Source organism: Hylobates moloch, unplaced genomic scaffold (genome assembly GCF_009828535.3).
Source record: "Hylobates moloch isolate HMO894 unplaced genomic scaffold, HMol_V3 SCAFFOLD_13, whole genome shotgun sequence".
NCBI lineage: Eukaryota > Metazoa > Chordata > Mammalia > Primates > Hylobatidae > Hylobates > Hylobates moloch.
The window spans coordinates 80,407,338-80,428,834 of record NW_026652288.1 but is presented as its reverse complement, the minus strand read 5'-3'; the positions used below and the strand labels follow the sequence as shown (position 1 = coordinate 80,428,834).

Sequence of the window (21,497 nt, the reverse complement as noted above, 5' to 3'; positions counted from 1 at the left end):
CACTCTTTGTGTCTGGCTTCTTTTGTTCAACATTATATTAGTATGATTCATTTATGTTGTTTAATGTAGCAGTAGTCTGTTCACTTTTCATTGCTTTGTAGTATTCCCCACATGCTGGGTAGTAGGGAGTCTACCAGACTCTGGAAAGAGTTTGATTTCCCAGGCTACTGTCTCTTCCTGTGTGCTACAGAAGAGACCCACAAGTTCCCATATTCCCCCAAAGGGAGATTCAGAAGATGGCTGAAGGGGAAGCAAGTAGGCTTACCTTGAGCTTACAGTGGGGTGCAGGTGGTAAACCTGTAACCTGACCTACACTGCTGCTTGAGGCAGAGTTGCAGGTGATAGTGCCTCAGAGAGTTTTCCACATCTAAGAGAACTGAGATGAAGTCAGTTCAGCCAAGGACAACTGGACTCTGACCAAACTAGGAAAGACTTTGTTACTTATTTTATAAGCTGCTGCCTGCCGCAACAGAGGTCAGTATAATTAACCCAGAGAATGGAAGGGCTCAAGAAAGACTCTGTCTACCCTGATGCCACTGTCTTGTAAGATATGTCTAGACACAATTTTAGAGAGACAAAGGGCAGAAATAAAACAGCATTTCTCCAAAAGATTAAGCATTACCTTAAAGCCCCTTAAGATATAAATTCTATCCCCTTTATATCAGACTAGGTTTTAAACTGGCTAAAATTAAAAGTTAATTTTTTCCAGACTTACCACTGGGTATGCGCTCAAGAGGAAGAACATATAAGTTCCATAGGAAACCTCTCATTTCCTCTGCACATCTAAATTGTAAAGAGCAAATCTGCAATCATATTGTATTGTTTCATTTTTCTCTTAGCAATCATCCTTTAAGACCTAGATCAAAGATTGCTTCACCTTACACTGTTGCAGATCATATTATACTCATCATTTTACAATGTTTCAAATTTGAAAGCAAAAAATAAAGCAGTATGTCCTTTTCAGATATTTGGGAAAATAATGATCATTTGTCTTAAACGTTCTCCTTTTCAAACTTTTCTATAGTATTATCATTGATCATGTCTTCTTAATATCTACTACAACTATATCCATCTGGTTTCTGCTCCCACTATTATACTGTACCTGCCTTCTAAAGGATCATCATGCTCCAATTATCCAACCCAATGTTGTCTCAGATTTACATCCTACTTCTCTGTACTATGTGACTGCTACAAAGCCACTTTTGCCTCTGAAAAATGTGTGCCGCCTTGGTTTTCTTCCTTTCTGTTATCACTTTCCATCTTCTTTTCTGTCTTTGCTTATCCTTTAAATGCTTTAAATGAATTTTCCCCAAAATTCTGTCCTCATCTTTTTTTCTCCTATACCATCTCCCAGGGCTGCCTTAATCATTTCTATAAATTATTAGCTGCAAGATCTGTATCTCTAGTTTTAACTTCTCCTGGTTCAGGCCCCATTTCCAACCACTACCAGAAATTTCATACATATCTCATCACCAATCAAATTCGGTACATCAAAATTGCTTCCCTTCTCTAAACAGGCTCCTTGACTTATCTTGATGTCAATGGTATCACTATCATCTCAATCACCAAGGATCAAAGCTTAGGTGTCCAATTTGGGGCTGCCTGATCACAGGGAAAAGAAAGTGACTCAGCCTGTTTAAGAAAAAGGGGATTTAACATAAGGATACAACAGCCATAATCAATGGCATCCAGGGGCAGAAAATGAATCATAGCTGCATCACCTCAGTAGGATTGCAAAGCCAGAAACTAAGGCCACTCTTCTGATCTCTCTAGGGCAGTCTCTTGGCTCTGCAAACCTGTTTCATCCCCTAGCTTTGCTCTATAGATCAGCTTTCTCTGCTTACTCATCATTTCCTTTAGACTTTAGCTTGCTTCACTGACTTCGAGGCTAGTTCTAAAATGATCTTTTCATTTATATGTATATCATTATCTGATTGTCTCAGAATTTCATAGCTCAAATTTGTGAGAAAGAATCTTACCAGCTCAGTCTGGCCTATGAATTGTTTTTCCCTGGTGAAGTGTCTTGTTGCTGTGGTCACAAGCATGGAATCATGTGTTACCTATGTGGCTGTCTAATCCCCACCCTCCAGCACGCAACTGTGGTTGGCACGTGAGGACACAGGTTACAAATCTGGCTATCTAATCTCACTCCTTCAGCACAGAGTATGGGTAGAGGACTATTTCAAGATGGTATAGGTGTAGTACTGGAGATGCCTCTGACTTCTATCTCCTCTCCACTTAACGCTTTCTCTCCATTCTGCCTAGTTCCCTCTTCATCAGCTATGTGCAAATTCTTCCATCAGCTATCTCCTCGTTTGCCTATCCAGGTAAGCAATGGCTGTTTCTCTGTCCATTCTACTCCTGTTGACTGCTCAGCATTTCCTTTCTTGCCTTCCCCTACTATAACACTCAACATCTTGGCTTGTCTTATTGCAAGTTATATTTATGCTTGGCATCTCCATTTGACTGTAAACTTAAGGGTAGTTTATCATCTTTGCAGCTTTATGCATTCTGATTTGAATTTTTTTCCCAGCATTTGAAACACTGGCCAGATACTGTTATCCAAATATGTGGATGTTCACATCCATGGTGTTTATTTTAGTAAATTCTTCATGAAATTAAATACAGTGTTTACATGGTAATTATCTAATTTCTTAAACAAATACAGATGGTCCCCGACTTATGATTTCTTGACTTTACAATGTGTGAAACTAATACATATTCAGTATACTCCTTGTCTAAACCCGTAAGTCAAGGAGTCTCTGTACAGTAAACCTCTTTTGAATGAATGGAGGCAGGAGTTGCAGAGGACAGAAGAGTAGACTATATTATTATCTCAAAAAATTAATGCTGTAATAACTATGTATCAATATTGCCCATAAATAATGAGTAAAAATGTAGAATTTAAAGAATTTTACTTGATGGTATTTCTAGTCAAGTTCTAGGTACTCGGGGGGAGAGGGGAGGGATAGCATTAGGAGGAATACCTAATGTAAATGATGAGTTAATGGGTACAGCACAGCAACATGGCACATGTATACATATGTAACAAACCTGCATGCTGTGCACATGTACCCTAGAACTTAAAGTGTAATAAGAAAAAAAAAGTTCTAGGTACTCAAAATTTCCAGGTAAAATATTGAAAATTATATTCAAGAGCATCATTTTAAACTGCTTCCCAAAGGTAGAACATCAAGAAATGTTTAAGATAGTAGTTCATGGTTGGGCGCAGTGGCTCACGCCTATAATCCCAGCACTTTGGGAGGTCGAAGTGGGCAGATCACCTGAGGTCAGGAGTTTGAGACCAGCCTGGCCAACATAGTGAAACCCCATCTCTAACAAAAATTAGTCAAGTGTGGTGGCACGCACCTGTAGTACCAGTTACTCGGGAGGCTGAGGCAGGAGAATTGCTTGAATCCAGGAGGCAGAGGTTGCAGTTAGCTGAGATCATGCCACTGCACTCCAGCCTGGGCAACAGAGTGAGACTCTACATGTTTGGTATACATTAAAATCACCTATGGGGCTTCTCCAGCATATATATGCCCTGGGAACTGTCTGGTTCAATAGGTGGGGTGGGCCTGGATATTGTTATTTCTTAAACATGTTTCTGATATGCATTAAATGTTAGAACTATTTAGAATACTTTAAAAAACTAGTACATGTACATTATTTCAACTACTCACTTACACAATTTCTGTAGGACTGAAACACAGAAATAAGCTACTGTTGGAATGAAATTGATAGAACCATTACCTTTGAAAAAAGGTTTTCTAAAATTTTTCTATCAAAATCATCCTGTGAAATTAAGCATAAGACAAATGCCATTTAAAAACAGCAAAAAAATTTTTATATAATCTACGGTTTCTTTTAGAATAGTCTAAAATCTAACATACAGTAGGCATGATCTGATACAAATACAAAACAAAATTAAATTTATTTAGAAAATAGTTTCTCAGTAAGATCTTCACCTTCTAAAGACTTCCATAAAAATATGTAATACTTAAATAATTACTAATAGACCTTTCCCAAAACACTGTATTGTAACAAATATAAAGTTGGACTTAACTAAAATGGTAGTTATGAGTGTTAGAATGATACCAGATACAACTAAATATATGCATATTATGATAAATAATAGCATAGCATTAAGAGAAAAATGCCAAAGAAGGGATAGCATCTTCAAGTTTTCTCTACACATCATTCTAGAAGAGCAGAAAATGATGACAACTCAAGCCATGTCAATTTAAATAAAATTACTTTAGCTAAGAAGCAGAAAATGTGATCAAGAAAAGCTCAGTCAATCTTAGCCACTTCAATCGTATCAAATAATACTAAAAATAATAAATTTGAAGGCTAATCTATGCAAAGGCAAAATGCTAATAATACCAGAGGAAATTTGGCAACTATTGCCCTTATAGAATTATGACGTCACTGTAGCAGTTTTTTGCTCATTAGATGCTTGGATTAATGAAGATATAAATAAATTAAACATAACCTCTCCATTTTAGCAAACTTCCTAAAGAGGCTGAGTCTTTTAATTTTCTCTAATTTCTTCACATTCCAATACATTCCTATCACATTTAACCCAGAAGAGATTAAGTGAACATTCTAATGCTGTATTAATTTTATTTAAACCCACTATTTTAACTTAATACACATGCATAGATTTCTTAGATAAAATAATCAAATATTAAGTTTGTATCATACAAAGGTGGTATTTCAAACTCTATTCAAATAAGTCAGTCCCATGTCCCACCAGTGGCAATTTATTATGAAAATAATGTGTGTGCTGTGAAATGGTAAAGATCTCTACAGACTACAAGCATTAAGTGTTTTTATTATGTCCTCTAGTTGGTTCTTATGACTTGGGTCCCAAATAGAGAAAATTAATGAATTAAAGAAATCAATACCAATAAAAAACATATTAACTGTACTACAGGTGTAGTTTAAAAGCAGAAAACAAAAAAGCCACAGCATGGCAGAAATAAGAAATGATGTCATCTCACGCTGAACAACAGCCTTGTGGGGGGAAAAAAAAGAAAAAGAAAGAATATCATCATGCTGTTTGGTCGGCACTATAAAAATTGACTTTGTGGAACTGATAATTTCATATCCAAAGATCAGGCAGTGAAATAAATTAATATGTGGGAAAAGTGGCATGGGGATGAGTGGTGCAAATATCAGGGTAATAACGAATTTTCCACATTCATTTGGAAGGAAAAGGACCATTGTGAAACTACAACCACTACCAAAAGTTGTGGTTTAATTTATAAAATTAACAAACCCCAAACTTATAGAAAACTCAGATATAAAATATTTAATTAAAGTTGGCTTTCTGCTAACTCAAAATATTTACTTATAATTGAGGTTAATTTCTTAACTCTTTATGCAATATAATGTACCAAATTTAGAAGCCAAGTGATTTCTACTATACATTAAGTTTATATCTAGAAAATTCTTTCTGGAATTTAATATTTATTTTAAAAAGTGCATAACAGGAATAAGAGAGGCTTACCAAAATATTTCAAAACTCAAGTACATTTTCCTCATCTCCAATATTTTAGAACTGAATAAAACATAAACTGAATCAAATTTTGAAACTGTCTTTGACAAGATAAAAACACCAAATATCTACTTAAAATTCATTTTGAAAATATAATCTCAGATAACTCAAACCAAAAGTACTGACCATTGGTTTTCTCCAGAATACTGAGTTCTAAATGAACAAAAATTTATATGCACTTTTCTAGATTTTGAGAAACATTTTTTGTTTCATTAGAAAAGTTATTTCTAACAATATATTAATAGAGAAATAGCACAATTCTTTTTCAGCACCTAAATTTTCACGAGTGAAAATATGAAATTTTATTTTTTCTCCATAGTTTATGTATTGATCCATGGGGCTTACAAATAGCAACATACTCTTGGGCTGATACTATCGTGGATTTTGCTTAAATTATGAGGGCAGGAAAATTTTAAAATCCCACAGGTCAAAACTGAATCACATTAACTGGCTGATTTAGTAAATGAAGGGCAATTCTAAAATGCAAAATAAAATGGAATTAAGGCAGCTTTAAAAGAAAATAAAACTCATCCACCCAAAATAGTGCTACATAATTCATTACTTAAAAAGCTCTCTGTGGAGTATAGACATAAAGCCAAAAATAAAAACAAACATTGTAGTTGTGATGCAGCATCAGGTGCTTTTACTTCAGTGAATGAAAAATAATGGTCACAACTTAAATGAATGGGAATTTAATATGAATATATGCGCCTTACCAGAGATGTTTGCTACCAATGATATCTTAGCAATTCCATATTCCTTACAAAGTCAGTATAATTGTTGTAAAAAAATCAACTGTGGTTCTGAATACCCATTCACAGTTGACCTCAACAACGTATCTGACGTAGGAGACTGAGTATCTGTGACAGGCAGAAGCATGTGATGGTCCTCAGTCCCAATTGGAAGAGCTAATGGTAAAGTCATATCAGAAGGCTTCACATCCATAGTTTCTGATAAAGGACTTTTTTGTATGGAATCTTGTTCACTCACAGTATGATCCTCTGCACCGGAGTCTAGAGTTTTATCTGCACCTACAATGGAAGGAAAAAAAATCTACATTATCTTTAAAAACAAAACTAAACCCCTGAGGTAGACTAATGTACTTACTATTCCCAGAAATTACATTCCAACCTGCATACCTTTACTCAAGCGGTTTCTCTTTTGTAGATATGCCCTCCTCACTATCTATGTAAATTCAATCTGGGCCTCAAGGTTAAGTTCAAGCACCAACTCCATTAAAAAAAAAATGGACTTGATTAAGAATGAAACAAGGTGAGCTGTCTTATCTGCTTAATCACACACACATTTGTCAATTTTCATATACTGCCTTGTGGCATCTATCTCTCTTATTGCCATTTAACATTCTACTGAGGTATGCCTTGAATCCTCAACCAGACTGTAAATTCTTTGAGAGTAAATGTCAAGTTATACTTCTTAAACTCCCTCAAAATATTAAATAGTGATAAGAAATATTCTATTCATTCGCTGAATGTTTTTAATAAGTTGTTCATATTATTCTGTGAGTTCAGAACAGTATGTATGGCACTTTCATATATTTTCAGAGGTGAGAAATTCTGCTCTACTAAAGGGAGCAATCAGCACACTGACTAAAGATGTACTTTTGCCTTCAAATTTTCCAATGGCTTTAACATGCTTCCATTACTCTGAAGTGTTGACATGATTTTGGTTTCACCGTCCTTGTTAGGCAGACAAAACTGCTTTCGTAAAATTGTAATTATCTGTATTCTTCCCAAACTACTCTTCACTTCAACTAGCCAAGGTTTCCCTCTTGTCCCACTGACTCTTTACAATGTTCTCTGCCTGGAATGAATCCTCTCTTCCCATCTCCATCTTTGAACTCTTCTCCATCCTTCAAGTTCCCTAAAATTAAGTTTTTTCTAGTACTGACCTCATAAAAATGCAGTATCTTCTTTAGCACTTTTGTGTCGATTATGCCCTACATTTTCCCTATTTATTTATTTAGTTTATTTAATTATTTATTTAGGTTTCTGCTGTCGCACACCAGGTTGTAAGTGCTTTGAGTACCACAACTATGCCTTGTTTAACTTCATATTCCCTGAAAGTACACTTTACAGAAATTTAACAAGTGGTTAAATTAATGACTTACTGCAGTTTTTAGATGTTTCTAACTTAATACTTATGATGTTTAAGTATTTACACACCAGAAGGATCTAGTGTCATGTCTAATAATGACAGAATAAAATGCTAAGCACAGGGAAACTTTTTCAAGAATTCACTTTAACCAATGGACTCAAAACTTGTTGTTTGGCTTTCCATTTTAATATATTATAACAATGTAGGGCTGTTTCCCTATTTCCTCTTAAACATTTCTGGACTAGTGTTCATAACACACACCCCCCTTTTTTTTTTTCATAATAACCACCGTAAACCCTGAGTTATCCAGATTCCAGTATGGGAAACAGTGACACATAGCTTGCTTATATGTTCCTTCATGCTTGGGACTGTTATTAAGTCAGGTTTTAAAAGGAGGAAATGTTTCAAGTTGTTTTTTTTTTTAATAAGAGACTCAATATGAAAAGAAATCCAGAGTGAATGTTTCTGCAAAAAAGCTACTTTCCTCACATGTATATACCTAGTTTTTGAAATAGACATTTAATGTAAACTGCTTAAATGTACATCTCATCTCAACATTTTAAGGAATAGCACTAATATGAGCACCAAATTAAAAACAAAACAAAACAAAACACAAGCATTTACCAGAATGGACTTTTGTTTTGTGCTTCTTTAAATTTTTAATATCTGTGTAAGAATTTCCACATAATTCGCAGATAAATGGTCTTTCTCCTGAAAAACAAATTTAAAAGTTTAAATTTCAAGATTTTAAAAGCTGCTAGCTAAGACAAAAATATCAACATTTATGAACACAAGGCAAAAATTATTAGTGTTTAAATTTGGTTTCAAATTGTCACTTTAATCACCTGGTTATAATATAGTGAAATGAAAGATTCTATACAACCTAGACACTCCTTTATACAAAAAATCTGTATCTCAAGAAAACTGGAGCATTTTCATGAACAGAAATGTATTTGCAAACTAAAACAAACAAAAGCCTACTCTTGTATTTCTATGAAAACACTTAGTGAGTGTCAATTACATGCCAGACACTGGCTAAGAGATACACTGGGAGAAAATAAGTGTAATAATCATGGTTTCTGCTCTCAGGTACCTGACAAATTAGAAAATCCTTAAAAATACTGACAACGTGCTACAATATTACACTTCTTTGGAAATAAGAACTGTTCAGTGCTTTATGGTGTAAACTAAAGCACGTTGAGAATATAAAGTCACCAAATCTCTATTAAGTACTCACATTATTCTAGGTAGGAATTATGAGGAATTTTTAAAAAGAGAATGTCAGAACAGTACTCTTCAAAGTGGCATTTTCCTTTGTTTTAAAATTTTTTACATTCATTATTTTCTTTATACAATTTACAAACTACTTTTTATAATAAACATGTCAAAATTAAAATTTGTTCCTAAAAATTGCATACTAAACACTGTTTAGTAAGAAAATCTGATGTTATCTTGGTATTACCTATTCCTTTTCATTTCTTGGTATATCTGTGCAATTTAATCCAAATAATTTAAAAACTATTGATTATCTGGCATATTTCTTGGAAAACCAACACAATTCTTTAACAAATTTAATTCATACTCCAAACAACTAAAAAAAAAAAACAAAATAAGCAGATAAGTTGATATTTATACATTAAGATATTGCTATAGGTATAGTATGACTAAATACCATATAGTTCATAATGGCTTAAAAGTCAAGGTTTACATAAAAAGAAATTAAGAGAGAACAAAAAATAATACGTTCTCCCTAAACACAGACCTGTATGGGACCGAAAGTGTTTGTTGAGCTCTCCTGAGGAAATAAAACTTTTCCCACAAATACCACATATGTATGGTTTTTCACCTAGATGGAAAATAAAAGATAGCGAAGTGGTGTACTATACCAATATAATATTTATCAATTACAAATAATCTAAAGTAAGCTTTTCTGAAATATTATTTAAATTAAAATCTCTCTATATTGTACTTTAGAGGTATTTTCAGTGATCCAAGTAAATGAATATTAGTAATTATTGTATACTATTCATAAGTTTTCATATATTAAAACTTTATTCCTGAAAATGTCCCTTCTAGTAGAGATGATTTGGGCAAGGAATTTGATTTTTATATGATTAAGAACATGTCAATTCATAAACCCACATTTCTATTCTTGCTATCTACTATATTAATAAAGGAGAACAAAAGTATGTAGGGAAGTCTTTTAAAAAATGTACCCTAAAAAAGCAATTTGTTTCCAAACTGCTATTTTGCATCTGAATTACTTTATTTGAAAATCTCAGAATATCTGTGTAGGAAAGGTCCTAAGAAGTTAAAAAATCAGTGTTCAACCCAAACCCACTCCTCAACCCTAACTATAGGAGATGACCCTTCAGTAAGCTGAAAAGGTTTTTTTAAAGTCACAAAACGCATCTCAATGCAAGTTTATATAATATCAAAATTATCTCACTGATTTTAATGTGTAAGTTATATAGTTTATTTCACCCACCTTGTATTATTCTAGAAAATAAGTCAGCTTTTATATTTAACAAATATGTGAAAATCATAAACATAGCTTATAGAAGTATAAACAGATAACTAACTACAAAGTTTCCAATCTACTTCGCTAAAGGCCCAAGTCCCCTTTTTATTTATAACTTTATTTTAAGCAGTCTCTCCCTGTCAAACTTACCTGTATGTTTTCGAGAATGAGTGATAAGAGAACTAGAGACAGCAAATGCCTTCCCACAGGTATCACATACATAAGGCTTTTCTCCAGTATGCCTACGGACATGATAGGTCAGTGTGCTGGCTTGAGCAAATCTCTGTCCACACCTATCACAGACATATGGCTTCTCTCCACTATGCTTCCTATTGGTAAATAAAGTTAAATAAGTAAAACAATTTGGAGGTCAGTCTATATAGCAAGAATTCATAAATTTTTTTATACATTTTATTTCATGTCATCTTAACAGGCCAAGACGATGTATTTAAAATCAGTAGTTGTTTCAGTGTAAACACTGCCAAAAACAAATATTTTACTTATTATCAAAACATTAGTTCTGAGATTACTTATTATCAAAACATTAGTTCTATGATCTTTATATGGTTGTCAGTGGGTCCCTAATACTGCAGGCAATTATTTTCACGAGTCTAGTCACTCTTTGACTTGTGAAAACTCTCTCCTCAAACCATCAGCATCTCCTCGCCCATTGTTACTCTCAGGTGACATCCCTGCTTCCTATTTCACTGAGAAAAATTCATATGACATGAGGGTGACAGTTCATCTGAATCTATCAATTCTAATTTATATACTTGAGATCCTACTTAATGATATCACTTCTGCAGTTTCCCCAGTCCTACATCATCCATGTTTCTCACTCCATTGGATTATGATATACAAATATACTGATGTCTCCCATATTAAAAAAAACAAAAACAAAACAAAGACCTTTGACCTTACGTGCTCCTCCATTCTCTGCTTCCCTTTACTAAAACCTTGAGACTCCAAGTGTTCTATCTACTTCCATTTCTTCTCTACTGGCCTCTACTAATGATACTTTTGTCAAGAGCACTGCTGACTTCCCACTTGGCTAAATCCACGTCAATTCTCAGTCTTCATCTCTCTATCACAGAATTTTACAATTGACCACTCCCATCTGGAATAACTTCCTTCATTTGGGATTCCAGGGCAGCCGTCTCTCCTGATTTTCCTCCTCTACTGGCTGCTCCTTCCTAGTTACCTCTGCTGGTTCTCACCCATCTCTCAGAACTCATAAAGTTAGAGTGCCTCAGGGCCGTCTTTTGATTTCTTCTGTCCGCATTCACTCTCTTGGTGACCTTAGCCAGGGTTACAGCTTTAAATACTGTCATATGCTGATGACTGCCAAACTGTTATCTTCAGCTCAAACCAGTCCCCTGAACTGCAGACTTAGATAACCAATTATCTATTGCACACCTCTATTCAGAAGTGTAAGTCATCTCAAATTTAACATGCACAGAACTGTACTCGTAAATTCCTGCACTTCCACTTAAACTGTTCTACCCGCAAACCTTCTCTATCTCAGTTAATGGCAACTCCATCTTTATAGGGGTTCAGGCCCAAAACCTCAGAATCACCTCTGACTCTCTTCCAGACTTCACATACAATCTGTCTGCAAATTCTGTTATTTCTAACTTTACAATATATCCAGAATCTACTACTACTTATTTCTTTCACTGCTGCCACCCTGGCCTGAACCACCATCACCCTTGCTTGGGTTTTATTTATAGATTCCTGTTTACCCTGATTCCACTCTTATAATCCTATACCAGTCAGAATGATCCTCTTAAGTTGCATTCTGGACCATTCTGATCTTATTTCTGGACCAGTCTGACCTTATTTCCTAGTAGTCCCCACCCCCTGCTTATTTCCTATCAACCACTATGGCTTCCTTGTGGTTCCTTGAATATGTTAATGCTGTTTGGTGGAACCACAATTCTACTGTCCTGAATTCTAGTATAATAGTCTATTCATAAGACTATGGTGATTAAAAGACTAAAAGATCAAACAACTCATTTGGTTTTTTACCTTGCATGAATCTTGAGATTGCTAGAAGTTGCGAACTGTAAGTTGCATACATCACATTTATAGGGTTTTTCTTCACCATGATGCATGCGACTATGGAAGACTAGCTGACATTTCTGAGCAAATCCTTTATCACACAATTCACATTTGTATGGCTTCTCACCTAAAAGAACAATAAAATTTATATTTAGAAGAAAATAGTGTTTTGGTTGCATAAGTCATATAAGATTTCATCAACAGTACTAGCTTTGTTATTAAGAAAATGTTAACTGTTGGAACTGAAAACAAATATAATCTTTTCCAGACCACTGAAAACACCAGTAGAATTAGAAGAAATTAGGGTTTCCTAATTCATGAGAGAAGTACATACAGCATTTTAAAAAGTACGAATTTAGGGCTGGGCTCGGTGGCTCATGCCTGTAATCCCAGCACTTTGGGAGGCCGAGGCAGGTGGATCACGAGGTCAGGGGATCGAGACCATCCTGGCTAACACGGTGAAACCCAGTCTCTACTAAAAATACCAAAAAATTAGCCGGGCGTGGTGGCAGGCACCTGTAGTCCCAGCTACTTGGGAGGCTGAGGCAGGAGAATGGCGTGAACTCGGTAGGCAGAGCTTGCAGTGAGCCGAGATTGCGCCACTGCACTCCAGCCTGGGCGACAGAGTGAGACTCCGTCTCAAAAAAAAAAAAAAAAAAAGTACGAATCTAAACGTACCAATGGGTGCTCATACTTTACAACCAGGCAGAGGACATGCAAAATAAAGGTAACTGTAGAAGCTTAGGGAACACTGTATGTGTAATTCCAATGAACATGTTCAGAAGTCAACAGAGTCTAGGAAGTACGTAATAAGAAGTGTTGGCAATATCTGAAAATTGGCCTGAATTGTAATTACATTTTCTCTTTATCAGTTTTAATGTCTTTGGCTCTATTAAATACTTGGTAAGCTAGAATCAACATGCCTATTTGGAGGGAAAATGGTATAAGGAGTTGATGCATTAGGGCTTAAACAGCCATTAAATACTTGGTTACAATTACAAATAAATTTTCAACAGTTTAACACTGTTAAATACTTTGATGAATAGAAAAATTTACCAAATTCTGGTCACAAGTAGTGTGTGCTAAGTACTCTCTATAAAAATACACTATTTCAGTCACAGTATAAAAATAATTATATCTTCCCACACACCCGTCTCACCTGTATGAGTTCTTACATGTGTTTTCAGCTGGTTACATTGGGTAAATGCCTTTCCACATAAGTGGCAGACGTAAGGTTTGACTCCTTTATGTATTCTCATGTGCCTTCTCAAACTGCTAGCTTCTGAAAACACTTTCCCACATGTGTTACACATTGGCTTGGCCTTGGAATACCTCTGATCCAGCTCTTCCCCGCAGTTCTCCGCCTCATAAGGACTGTTGACACTGGCTATATTAGACATAGAGTGTTCTTTCAGAGCACAGTTTGGCTGTGATTTTCCACGTTTCCGTTTCACTGTAACAGTGTGCACAATATCTTGTGCTGGAAAAGTATTTTCCACTACTGATGTCAACTCGAGTTCTGAATTATCATTTATTTGTGCAACTGGTTCTACTACAGGTGTGGACAGTTTATTTGCATCTAGGAATAATTCAACAGATGCATTCTCTAAGATGTCACTGGGATATTGCACTGTTTTATTCTGCCCTGTTTTCGGGGAGTTGAAAGCCTTCTTCTTCTTTTTTGTTTGAGATGACTTTTTTGCTAACGCCCCTTGTTTAGGATTTGCCTGAATCAAATCTGTAGATACTTCTGATTTCTCTCGATTATTATAATCTCGCAGAGTAAGAAGACAAGTCTGTTGATTCAATTCAATGTTTCCAGTAATACTAGATATCTCTGTAGAAGAAGGATTAGCAATAAAAGCAAAATCTTCCATCTTTATTTTGCATTTAGTGACCACCTCTTCCACTTTGAGATAGTCAGCAGCCTGATGAATTTCTTTAACATTCCAACTGTAAGGAAACAAGGCTACATGACAATATTCTGATCAAAAAAAAACTTTTCGAAACAGAGCTGCATATATATTTCAATGTATTTTAAAAGACCTAATGGAGCAGAACGCTGAAAAACACACAACTAAGAGAAAAATATATTTATAAATTCATTCAGAATACTGTTTAGGTAAAAAGTCTCCAATTTTACAGAACTTCAAGAGATGAAAGATAATGGCTATTCACAGCTGACAGTGAACCACTGCAGAAAAATTAAATGTTAAATTTTCTGGCTTTTTTTTTTTTTTTAAAACCCTAGAACACAAAAATAGCTGATGGTAACTCACTACCTCCTCCATTTATCCTGAGGCCTCTTCAGATAGCAACCAACTTTTCTGCATTGGCAAGAGGGAAAGTCTAATGACACTTGTTTCCTACTATTTTCTCCTGCTCCCCTGTGAAGGACTTTAATTATGTTTCCCAAACTTTGCTGTGCATGTGAATCACCCAGGAATCTTGTTAAATGTAGATTCAAATTCAGTAGGTCTGTGATGGGGCCTGAGATTCTGCATTTTTTTTCTGTTTTGAGATGGGGTATTCCTCTGTTGCCCAAGCAGAAGTGCACTGGTATAATGATAACTCACTGCAGCCTTGAACTCCTGGGCTTCTGCGTCAGCTTCCCAAGTAAGTGGGACTACAAGCATGTGCAACCATACCTGGCTATTTTTTTTGTAGAGGCAGGGTCTTGCTATGCTGCCCAGGCTGGTCTCGAACTCCTGGCCTCAAGTGATCCTCCCACCATGGGCTCCCAAAGTGCTAGGATTACAAGTGTGAGCCACCAGCACAGCCTGCATGTCTTAATACACTTCCAGGTGATGCCAATGTTGCTTAAAGGAATCCACTTAGAGGAACAAGGTTTTAGAATGTTAAACTCTCTCTAGCAACCCTCCCACCTTCTTTGGTGATACTCAACCCAAATTAGCTGGAGTGTTTGTGATATGAGAGTTACAAAGAAAGACTTAAGCCACCTTGTTCAATATTCTAGTCAAATGTTTACTGAGCATCTACCATGTGTGGTACTAAGATATTAATAAGTAAATAGTCTCTGCCCTTCAGAAGTTCACAATGTGGTTAAAGGTTGTTTGATTAATCTAGCACTGGCTCTGGCATTACTAGCTGACTTAATTAGGGTAAGTCAGCATCTTTGGGGGGGTTCAACTTTCTTAGCTGTAAAATTAGAGTTGAGTTGGTACTAACACTAAAAACACGACTGTTGTAAGTATTTGAGGATGGAAACACACACACACACACACACACACACACACACACCCCTTACCCTCAAATAATCTTCCTACTTGATTTTTTTCCCCTAAATATGGTTTATCTTTAGGAAGATGATCTCTTTCCCTCTTTGTTGTAAGTATAAGCCAGAAAAGGGTTTTAATCATAGCTGACAATGTAAATATAGTGCTGGTGATACTATTTTAAAGGACTAAAATTTGAAATAAAATAAAAAATAACTAGTGTCATGAACCTCTAAGATCTCTAAAAGTATGCTACAGTATCTACACATCACTACCCATGTTCTCATTATTTTCTAATTAAACTTGCTTTGCCTCAAGTGCCACCTGTATGTTTCCCCTTATTTAACTGAGCGTCACAACAGCTTTCTAAAAATTGTCTTTTGGGCTGGGCCACTAAAAAAGGTCTTTTGGTCTCTAATTGTGTTTAGTGCTCCATAAAATAAACCGCCAAACAGATAACAAGGTCAGGTAGCCTTTAAGACCAACAAAAGTTAGCAGGAAGTCATACATTAATTGTTCAAGGCCGGGTGCAGTCGCTTACGCCTGTAAGGCCAAGGTGGGCAGATCACCTAAGGTCAGGAGTTCAAGACCAGCCTGGCCAACACGGTAAAACCCAGTCTCTACAAAACACAAAAATTAGCCGGGCATGATGGCGGGTGCCTGTAATCCCAGCTACTCGGGAGGCTGAGGCAGGAGAATCCCCTGAACCTGGGAGGTGGAGGTTGCAGTGAGCCGAGATCACGCCATTGCACTCTAGCCTGGGTGACAGAGTGAGACTCAAAAAAAAAAAAAAAAAAAAAAAATTGTTCAACATTGAAATGGTAATTCATACAAACTATTTCATAGATGGCTATAATCTCAGTCACAGTTAAGAGCACCAATCAATATTTACTTCAATAGCAGATTTGCTTTTGTTTCCAAGTATTAGATAACATCTTGTGAACAGTCACTGAAGGTCATTTAATTACATATTGCCAGGCACATGCCTAAATGCTTTATAAGATTATCCTCAGGATATGCCTATGAAATCTATTATAATCCTCATTTTACATACAAGTGAAAAATCAGAAGTCCAAAGAAATAAAGTAACCTGTCTAAGAGCACAGAATGTTAGAACCAAGATTTGACCAAGGTAATCTGGCCCCTGAGCCAACTTAATTCTATTATTCTACCTGTTTTCTTAACCACTAAGTTGTAAGCCTTTCTATTTTGGTATAAATCCTCTCTTACATTTCTAGCTGAACTTGAGGAATTAGCTCCCCAGTCCCCAGGAAAGATATGTACCAAAAGAGACTGAAGAAAACACCTGGTTGTTCTTCACATTGGTTCTTTGCATGAAGTCTCAAAGAAGAGTGCTCTACCGTGTATTCAAATCAAGATTTTTTTGTTTTGCATAGTTAATTGAGAGAAATGGAAACCATTAAATTGAAGGCCAGCCAAAATTCACACTGCTCTTTTCCTTTAATCAACTTATAAAGAACTCACTTGAAGATTTCATTATACCAAAATTTAAAAATAATTCCAAAATAGCATGGAAGTTTACTTTTCTCTCTCTCCACTCCCCCCACTGGATACTTCTTACACAAGAATGTTTCCTCGTCAAAAGGATTAATCAGCACCCTGATTCTAGATTTTTAAATAAGTATATTTCCACGATGTTATAATATAAAAGGGAGGGAAAGATTTTGCTTAACGTATACATGCACATCTCTACAGAGATCTGGAAAAGAATGAATTAATATATATCAAAAGGTTAACAGGGGTTATCAGTGGGTAGTAGAGTTTCAAGTGTTTCTTTTTTCTATTTTTTCTCCAAGAAATGTGGAATTAAAGGGGGAGGAGAGGGTAAAGAAGAAAAATAAAGAAATTAACGTTCAGTGGGAAGTGAATAAGGATCAAGTAAAACCTTATTTACCCTCAAGGTAGTTATTACCATCTAATTTTGACAGATGGGGAAACTGAGGCCCAGAGAGATTGCATCATGCTCAAGGAGACATAGCGACTGACAGGAAAGATCTAATTCCAAAGCCTATAATCTTCCTATGTCAGAAGATTATGAACAGTCTACTCATGTTCACTTTCATAAGAGAGACAGAAATGAGACAGGGGTAATTTAATCAGTTTCTCTTTGCTTTTATTCCCTCCACCTTTTCACCTACAATCAGTAAATGTTTTGATAATTATCTAATTATATGGTTCGTTATATAGGGGAGACACACAGTGCCTGCATTATCAGATTCCTCAGAACCTACTTCTTGTTAATGCAGTGACATCAGTAAGCATCTTAGAGAATCATTCTAGCATCTCTGACCTTACTTCAGTATTAGTACTGGTAGGTTAATAGAGATAACAGGAGTCAGAATCAGGGAAACAGAAGACCAGAGGAATTCAAGAACCAAAAAGCAATGGGAAACTGGGAGTAACTTAGAATTTTTTGTGTTTGCAGCCTGGCCAGCATGGTGAAACCCTGTCTCTACCAAAAAATACAAAAATTAGCCAGGTGTGGTAGTGCACGCCTGTAGTCCCAGTTACTAAGGAGGCTGGGGTGGGAGAATCGCTTGAACCCGGGAGGCAGAGGTTGCAGTGAGCCGAGATCGCGCCACTGCACTCCAGCCTGGGTGACGGTGAGCCCATCTCAAAAATAAAATAAATAAAATTCATTGTGTTTAATGTTCAAGTTTACACAAGTGAAATCACAGGCTTTAAGTAAATAAACGTGTCAGAAATTTTACTGTTTATTATCTGTGCTTATGAAATATTGCCTGCTCATCCTAAATCAGTGATACTGATTTCCTTATAAAAACAAACATTGTGTGCATAAATAGTTGAAGAATTTGAGTTCAGAGAATGGAAAAAATACACATCTACTTTTGCTGTGAAGACTACTGACTAGCTTTTATAACTGAAAATAAAATGTGTACTTTACCTGTCAAGATTTAAAGTTCCTGTGTATATAAACTCCAACAGTTTCTGAAATCCATCAGCCTTCACCTGACTCTGATCAAGAAAGACATTGTTCTCAGAAGTGCTTCTGTAGATCGCACCAAAATACTCACTAAAGGAGGCCAGCACATTCCTATGAGCTTTAAACTGGAATTCCCCAATCACTATGGTGCAGTCACAAAGAAAACCTGCTTCCCGCTGTTTGTTCAGTCTCTCTAAAAGGTGCTCACAGTGGTGCGAATACTGCATTTTGATATCAGAATGGAATTTTACCCTTGATCTAAAAGACAAAAAGAAATAGTAAATCAGTAACCGTAAGTTTTCATCAACGCTCAGTGAGGGACGGGACAGAGGACATAACTTTAACAATTTTAGCCCCCTTGAAAATCTTTATCAAACATATATGGTTAAGAATGAAGGGATGAGTGCCTTTCTATCTTTGGTTACCTTGACCAACTAACACAATCGTTTGGACACATCAATAAGTGACGGTGAATGGCAATACTTCTACCACCTGAAAAAAGCACCGCAAAACCTGACGCTTTCACATCAGTTGAACCCTCAGATTTTCAAGCTCAGTAGACATACTGATGTTACCAAAAAATTTTTTAAACCACTAAGACATGATCTCTTGGGGCTGACAGGGGCAGAACAGTACGAATTTTTAAAAACTGCTCTCAAATCGCCGAAACCTGTTAGTTTCCCCAGTGCAGTTTCTCCAAAACGCGAGGTGGCTGTCCAGAAAGCCGGGAATGCGCCGGGCCATGGCTTGTTGTCAAAGGTTCTATCACTCGCGCCAAGGAGGCCACACCTTCTCCCTTCCCACTCTCTCTACGCGAGGCGGCATCCGAGAGTGACAACCAAAGCCAGTCCCTCCTCGGCTTCTGCCGCCCTGCCCTCTGCCCAGCTCCCACTCCCGCGAATTCCCACAGCAGAGGTTGTGGCCCAGGCCACCCCGGGGCTGCCTAGCCCAAGCCTTCCACCTGCGCCCCGACCCGTGCTGGAACTCCAAGGAGCCTGCCCTCCGATGGCCCAGGTTCTGGAAAGACCGGGAATGGCGGGCTGGGGGTGAAGTAGGAACTCACCGATAGCAACCCAAGGGGGGAACACAGTTTCTTCACTCTGTCTCCGCCATCTTGGGAGGACGTCACCGCGCCACGCTCCGCCCCTCCCTTCCTTCCACGGTGGCGTCACGTCCGGCTCTGTCATCCCGTGGCAGTGCGGGAGGTTCTGGGGCCCTGGGGGTCCGGCGCCAGCCAGGGCGGGACAGGATGTCCCACAGAGACCCACTCCCCATCATGCCAGGGGTCCCCCGAAGCAGCAGGCGTCATGGATACGAGAGCTGAGGGCTCGCTAGGTCGCAGCGCTCCGCCTGTCTTCCTCATCGCGAGCATTCTGGTGCGGGCAGTCAGCGTCTGGCGCTCTGCCGGGGCTCTGCGCAGAGGCCCGGCAGCACTGCACCACGGGCCTCTCTCCTGAAGCCAGCTGCGCACTGCGTGCGGGGGCTTGTAGTTGCTTGTCTTCTCCCATCATCCTCCCCTTCCTCGGGGCCCCACCGGTGGAAACTGCTGCATGTGTACTCGGATCTCTGCCATGGGGGATTTTTTAGCTGAGACTCGGCACCCCTTTCCCGCTTACGTACCTGAAAGCTCTTGGCACCCCCTGTTTTTTTTGTGCCCCAGCCAACTGTAGCTCAGCGTCCAAGATGCCCTTACCTGGTGACAGAAATCTGGGATGCACGAAAGCGGAGCAGCTGGGCACAGTGGGCATGCGCAACATTAGAGGAAGGTGGGCTTTATACCGGAAAAGGTTTTCCTGCGTCTGGACTAGAAGATTTTTAATACGATTATTTACATCCACTTCAGACGAAAAACCAAGTGACATAATACAAAAATGCTCAGGAGGCGACAGGACTAACCACTTCTACACTTTGATCTTTCCGTCTAGGCTGTACATTATTTTTTCAGTGTTAGCTGGTGAGTCAAGTTCATTTTTTAAAACCCGGGGCACGTGTTCCACGTGGCAAGGCTTCCATAAAAGCATTTGGTGAACGAATAAAGTAACAAACTTACAGTTCAAACTCTCAAATTGCTATCAGGATCATGTCTTTTGAAAGACCGGCATACACTAAGCAAAGGCTTCCCTCAAAAAAAAACCAAAACGAACAACAACAAAAAAACAAAGCGTGATCTCACGCTTTCTTCCAAGCGAAGGGAAAAGAAAAAGAAAGAAAAAAATAAAAAGAACTCTCGCAGTTGTTTCCGCCCGGTTTCGAACCGGGGACCTTTCGCGTGTTAGGCGAACGTGATAACCACTACACTACGGAAACCTTGCTGTACAGAAGAGCTTGTAAAGTCTCTGATATGTATGTGTCAATTCGCAATTCTCAAGCGATTAATACCAGATTGAGAGGAATGAATATAATGTATTTACAGAAAAAAACAGAAAAGGAAAAATAGCCTATGCCCAATTGAACAGTGCTGAAACCATTTCAAAAGCTTGAATCTGCATGCACTTTCTTCCAAAGCGCCCGGGTACTGCGGTAGAAACCAGGCACTCCCGAGTTGCCCTTCCTTTGGGTGCCCTTTTTTTTTTTTTTTTTTTTTGTCTCCCGGGAAAGGCGTTTTATTACACATCCTTTCCGCAGGTTGAACTGCTCAGAGTCCGGGGCGAAGCAGGGGGCTTTCGTTATTCAGCCGCGAAAAAGCCATCCTTTCAGCTTCTGGTGGAAGGACGTGTAAAATTACTTTTGAATTTCCTCCTTTTGCTTCCGAAGACCAAGCAGAAGTTCTAAACTGACTGCTTGTTTTAAAATTCTCTATAGGGTATGCAGAATCAGACACCAAGATGCGTTTATTGACATGCAATGTACTTTCAAATTTTTCCAAACTTGAATTTCATATGACCTGAGAAACTTCACTTTTCCTGCAAAAAGGCAGGCACGTCCTTCAGCCTAAAAATCAAGAGTAGGGAATGAGGCTTGCAGATTACACCAGAAGGATAGAAATCGAAATATATATGTATTTATATTTATAATATATATAAATTTATTATATAT

The 21,497-nt window shown here is 37.6% G+C and overlaps 1 protein-coding gene and 1 non-coding gene across 3 annotated transcripts; both read right to left on the bottom strand.

Moving 5' to 3' along the window:
- Nucleotides 1–6,239: 6,239 nt before the first annotated feature.
- On the bottom strand, nt 6,240–20,580 carry MYNN (myoneurin). Of its 2 annotated transcripts, none has more exons than XM_032173966.2 (8): nt 19,525–20,580; nt 18,423–18,719; nt 13,420–14,213; nt 12,228–12,387; nt 10,350–10,528; nt 9,441–9,524; nt 8,303–8,389; nt 6,240–6,594 (listed from the first exon to the last, which is right to left on the bottom strand). In XM_032173966.2, the coding sequence occupies exons 2-8, from the start codon at nt 18,686–18,688 to the stop codon at nt 6,332–6,334; spliced, it is 1,833 nt and encodes a 610-aa protein (XP_032029857.1). In that variant the 5' UTR covers nt 18,689–18,719; nt 19,525–20,580; the 3' UTR covers nt 6,240–6,331. The 2 variants fall into 2 exon arrangements, with proteins under 2 accessions (XP_032029857.1, XP_058282414.1); XM_058426431.1 differs by lacking the exon at nt 19,525–20,580 and adding an exon at nt 19,132–19,278.
- A 115-nt stretch (nt 20,581–20,695) lies between these two features.
- TRNAV-AAC (transfer RNA valine (anticodon AAC)) lies at nt 20,696–20,768 on the bottom strand. The gene has a single exon. It is a non-coding gene; the product is annotated as a tRNA-Val (tRNA).
- Between the last annotated feature and the right edge of the window lie 729 nt (nt 20,769–21,497).

Bases quoted from the DNA above. Each gene is read 5' to 3' on its own strand.
- MYNN (XM_058426431.1), bottom strand. From the start codon at position 19,205: ATGGCCCGGCGCATTCCCGGCTTTCTGGACAGCCACCTCGCGTTTTGG. The intron at 12,388-13,419 runs GTGAGACGGGTG...TTGTTCTTTTAG, and splicing joins ACATGTAAGAACTCATACAG to GTGAGAAGCCATACAAATGT. The intron at 10,529-12,227 runs GTAAAAAACCAA...ATTTACCAATAG, and splicing joins AATCTCAAGATTCATGCAAG to GAAGCATAGTGGAGAGAAGC.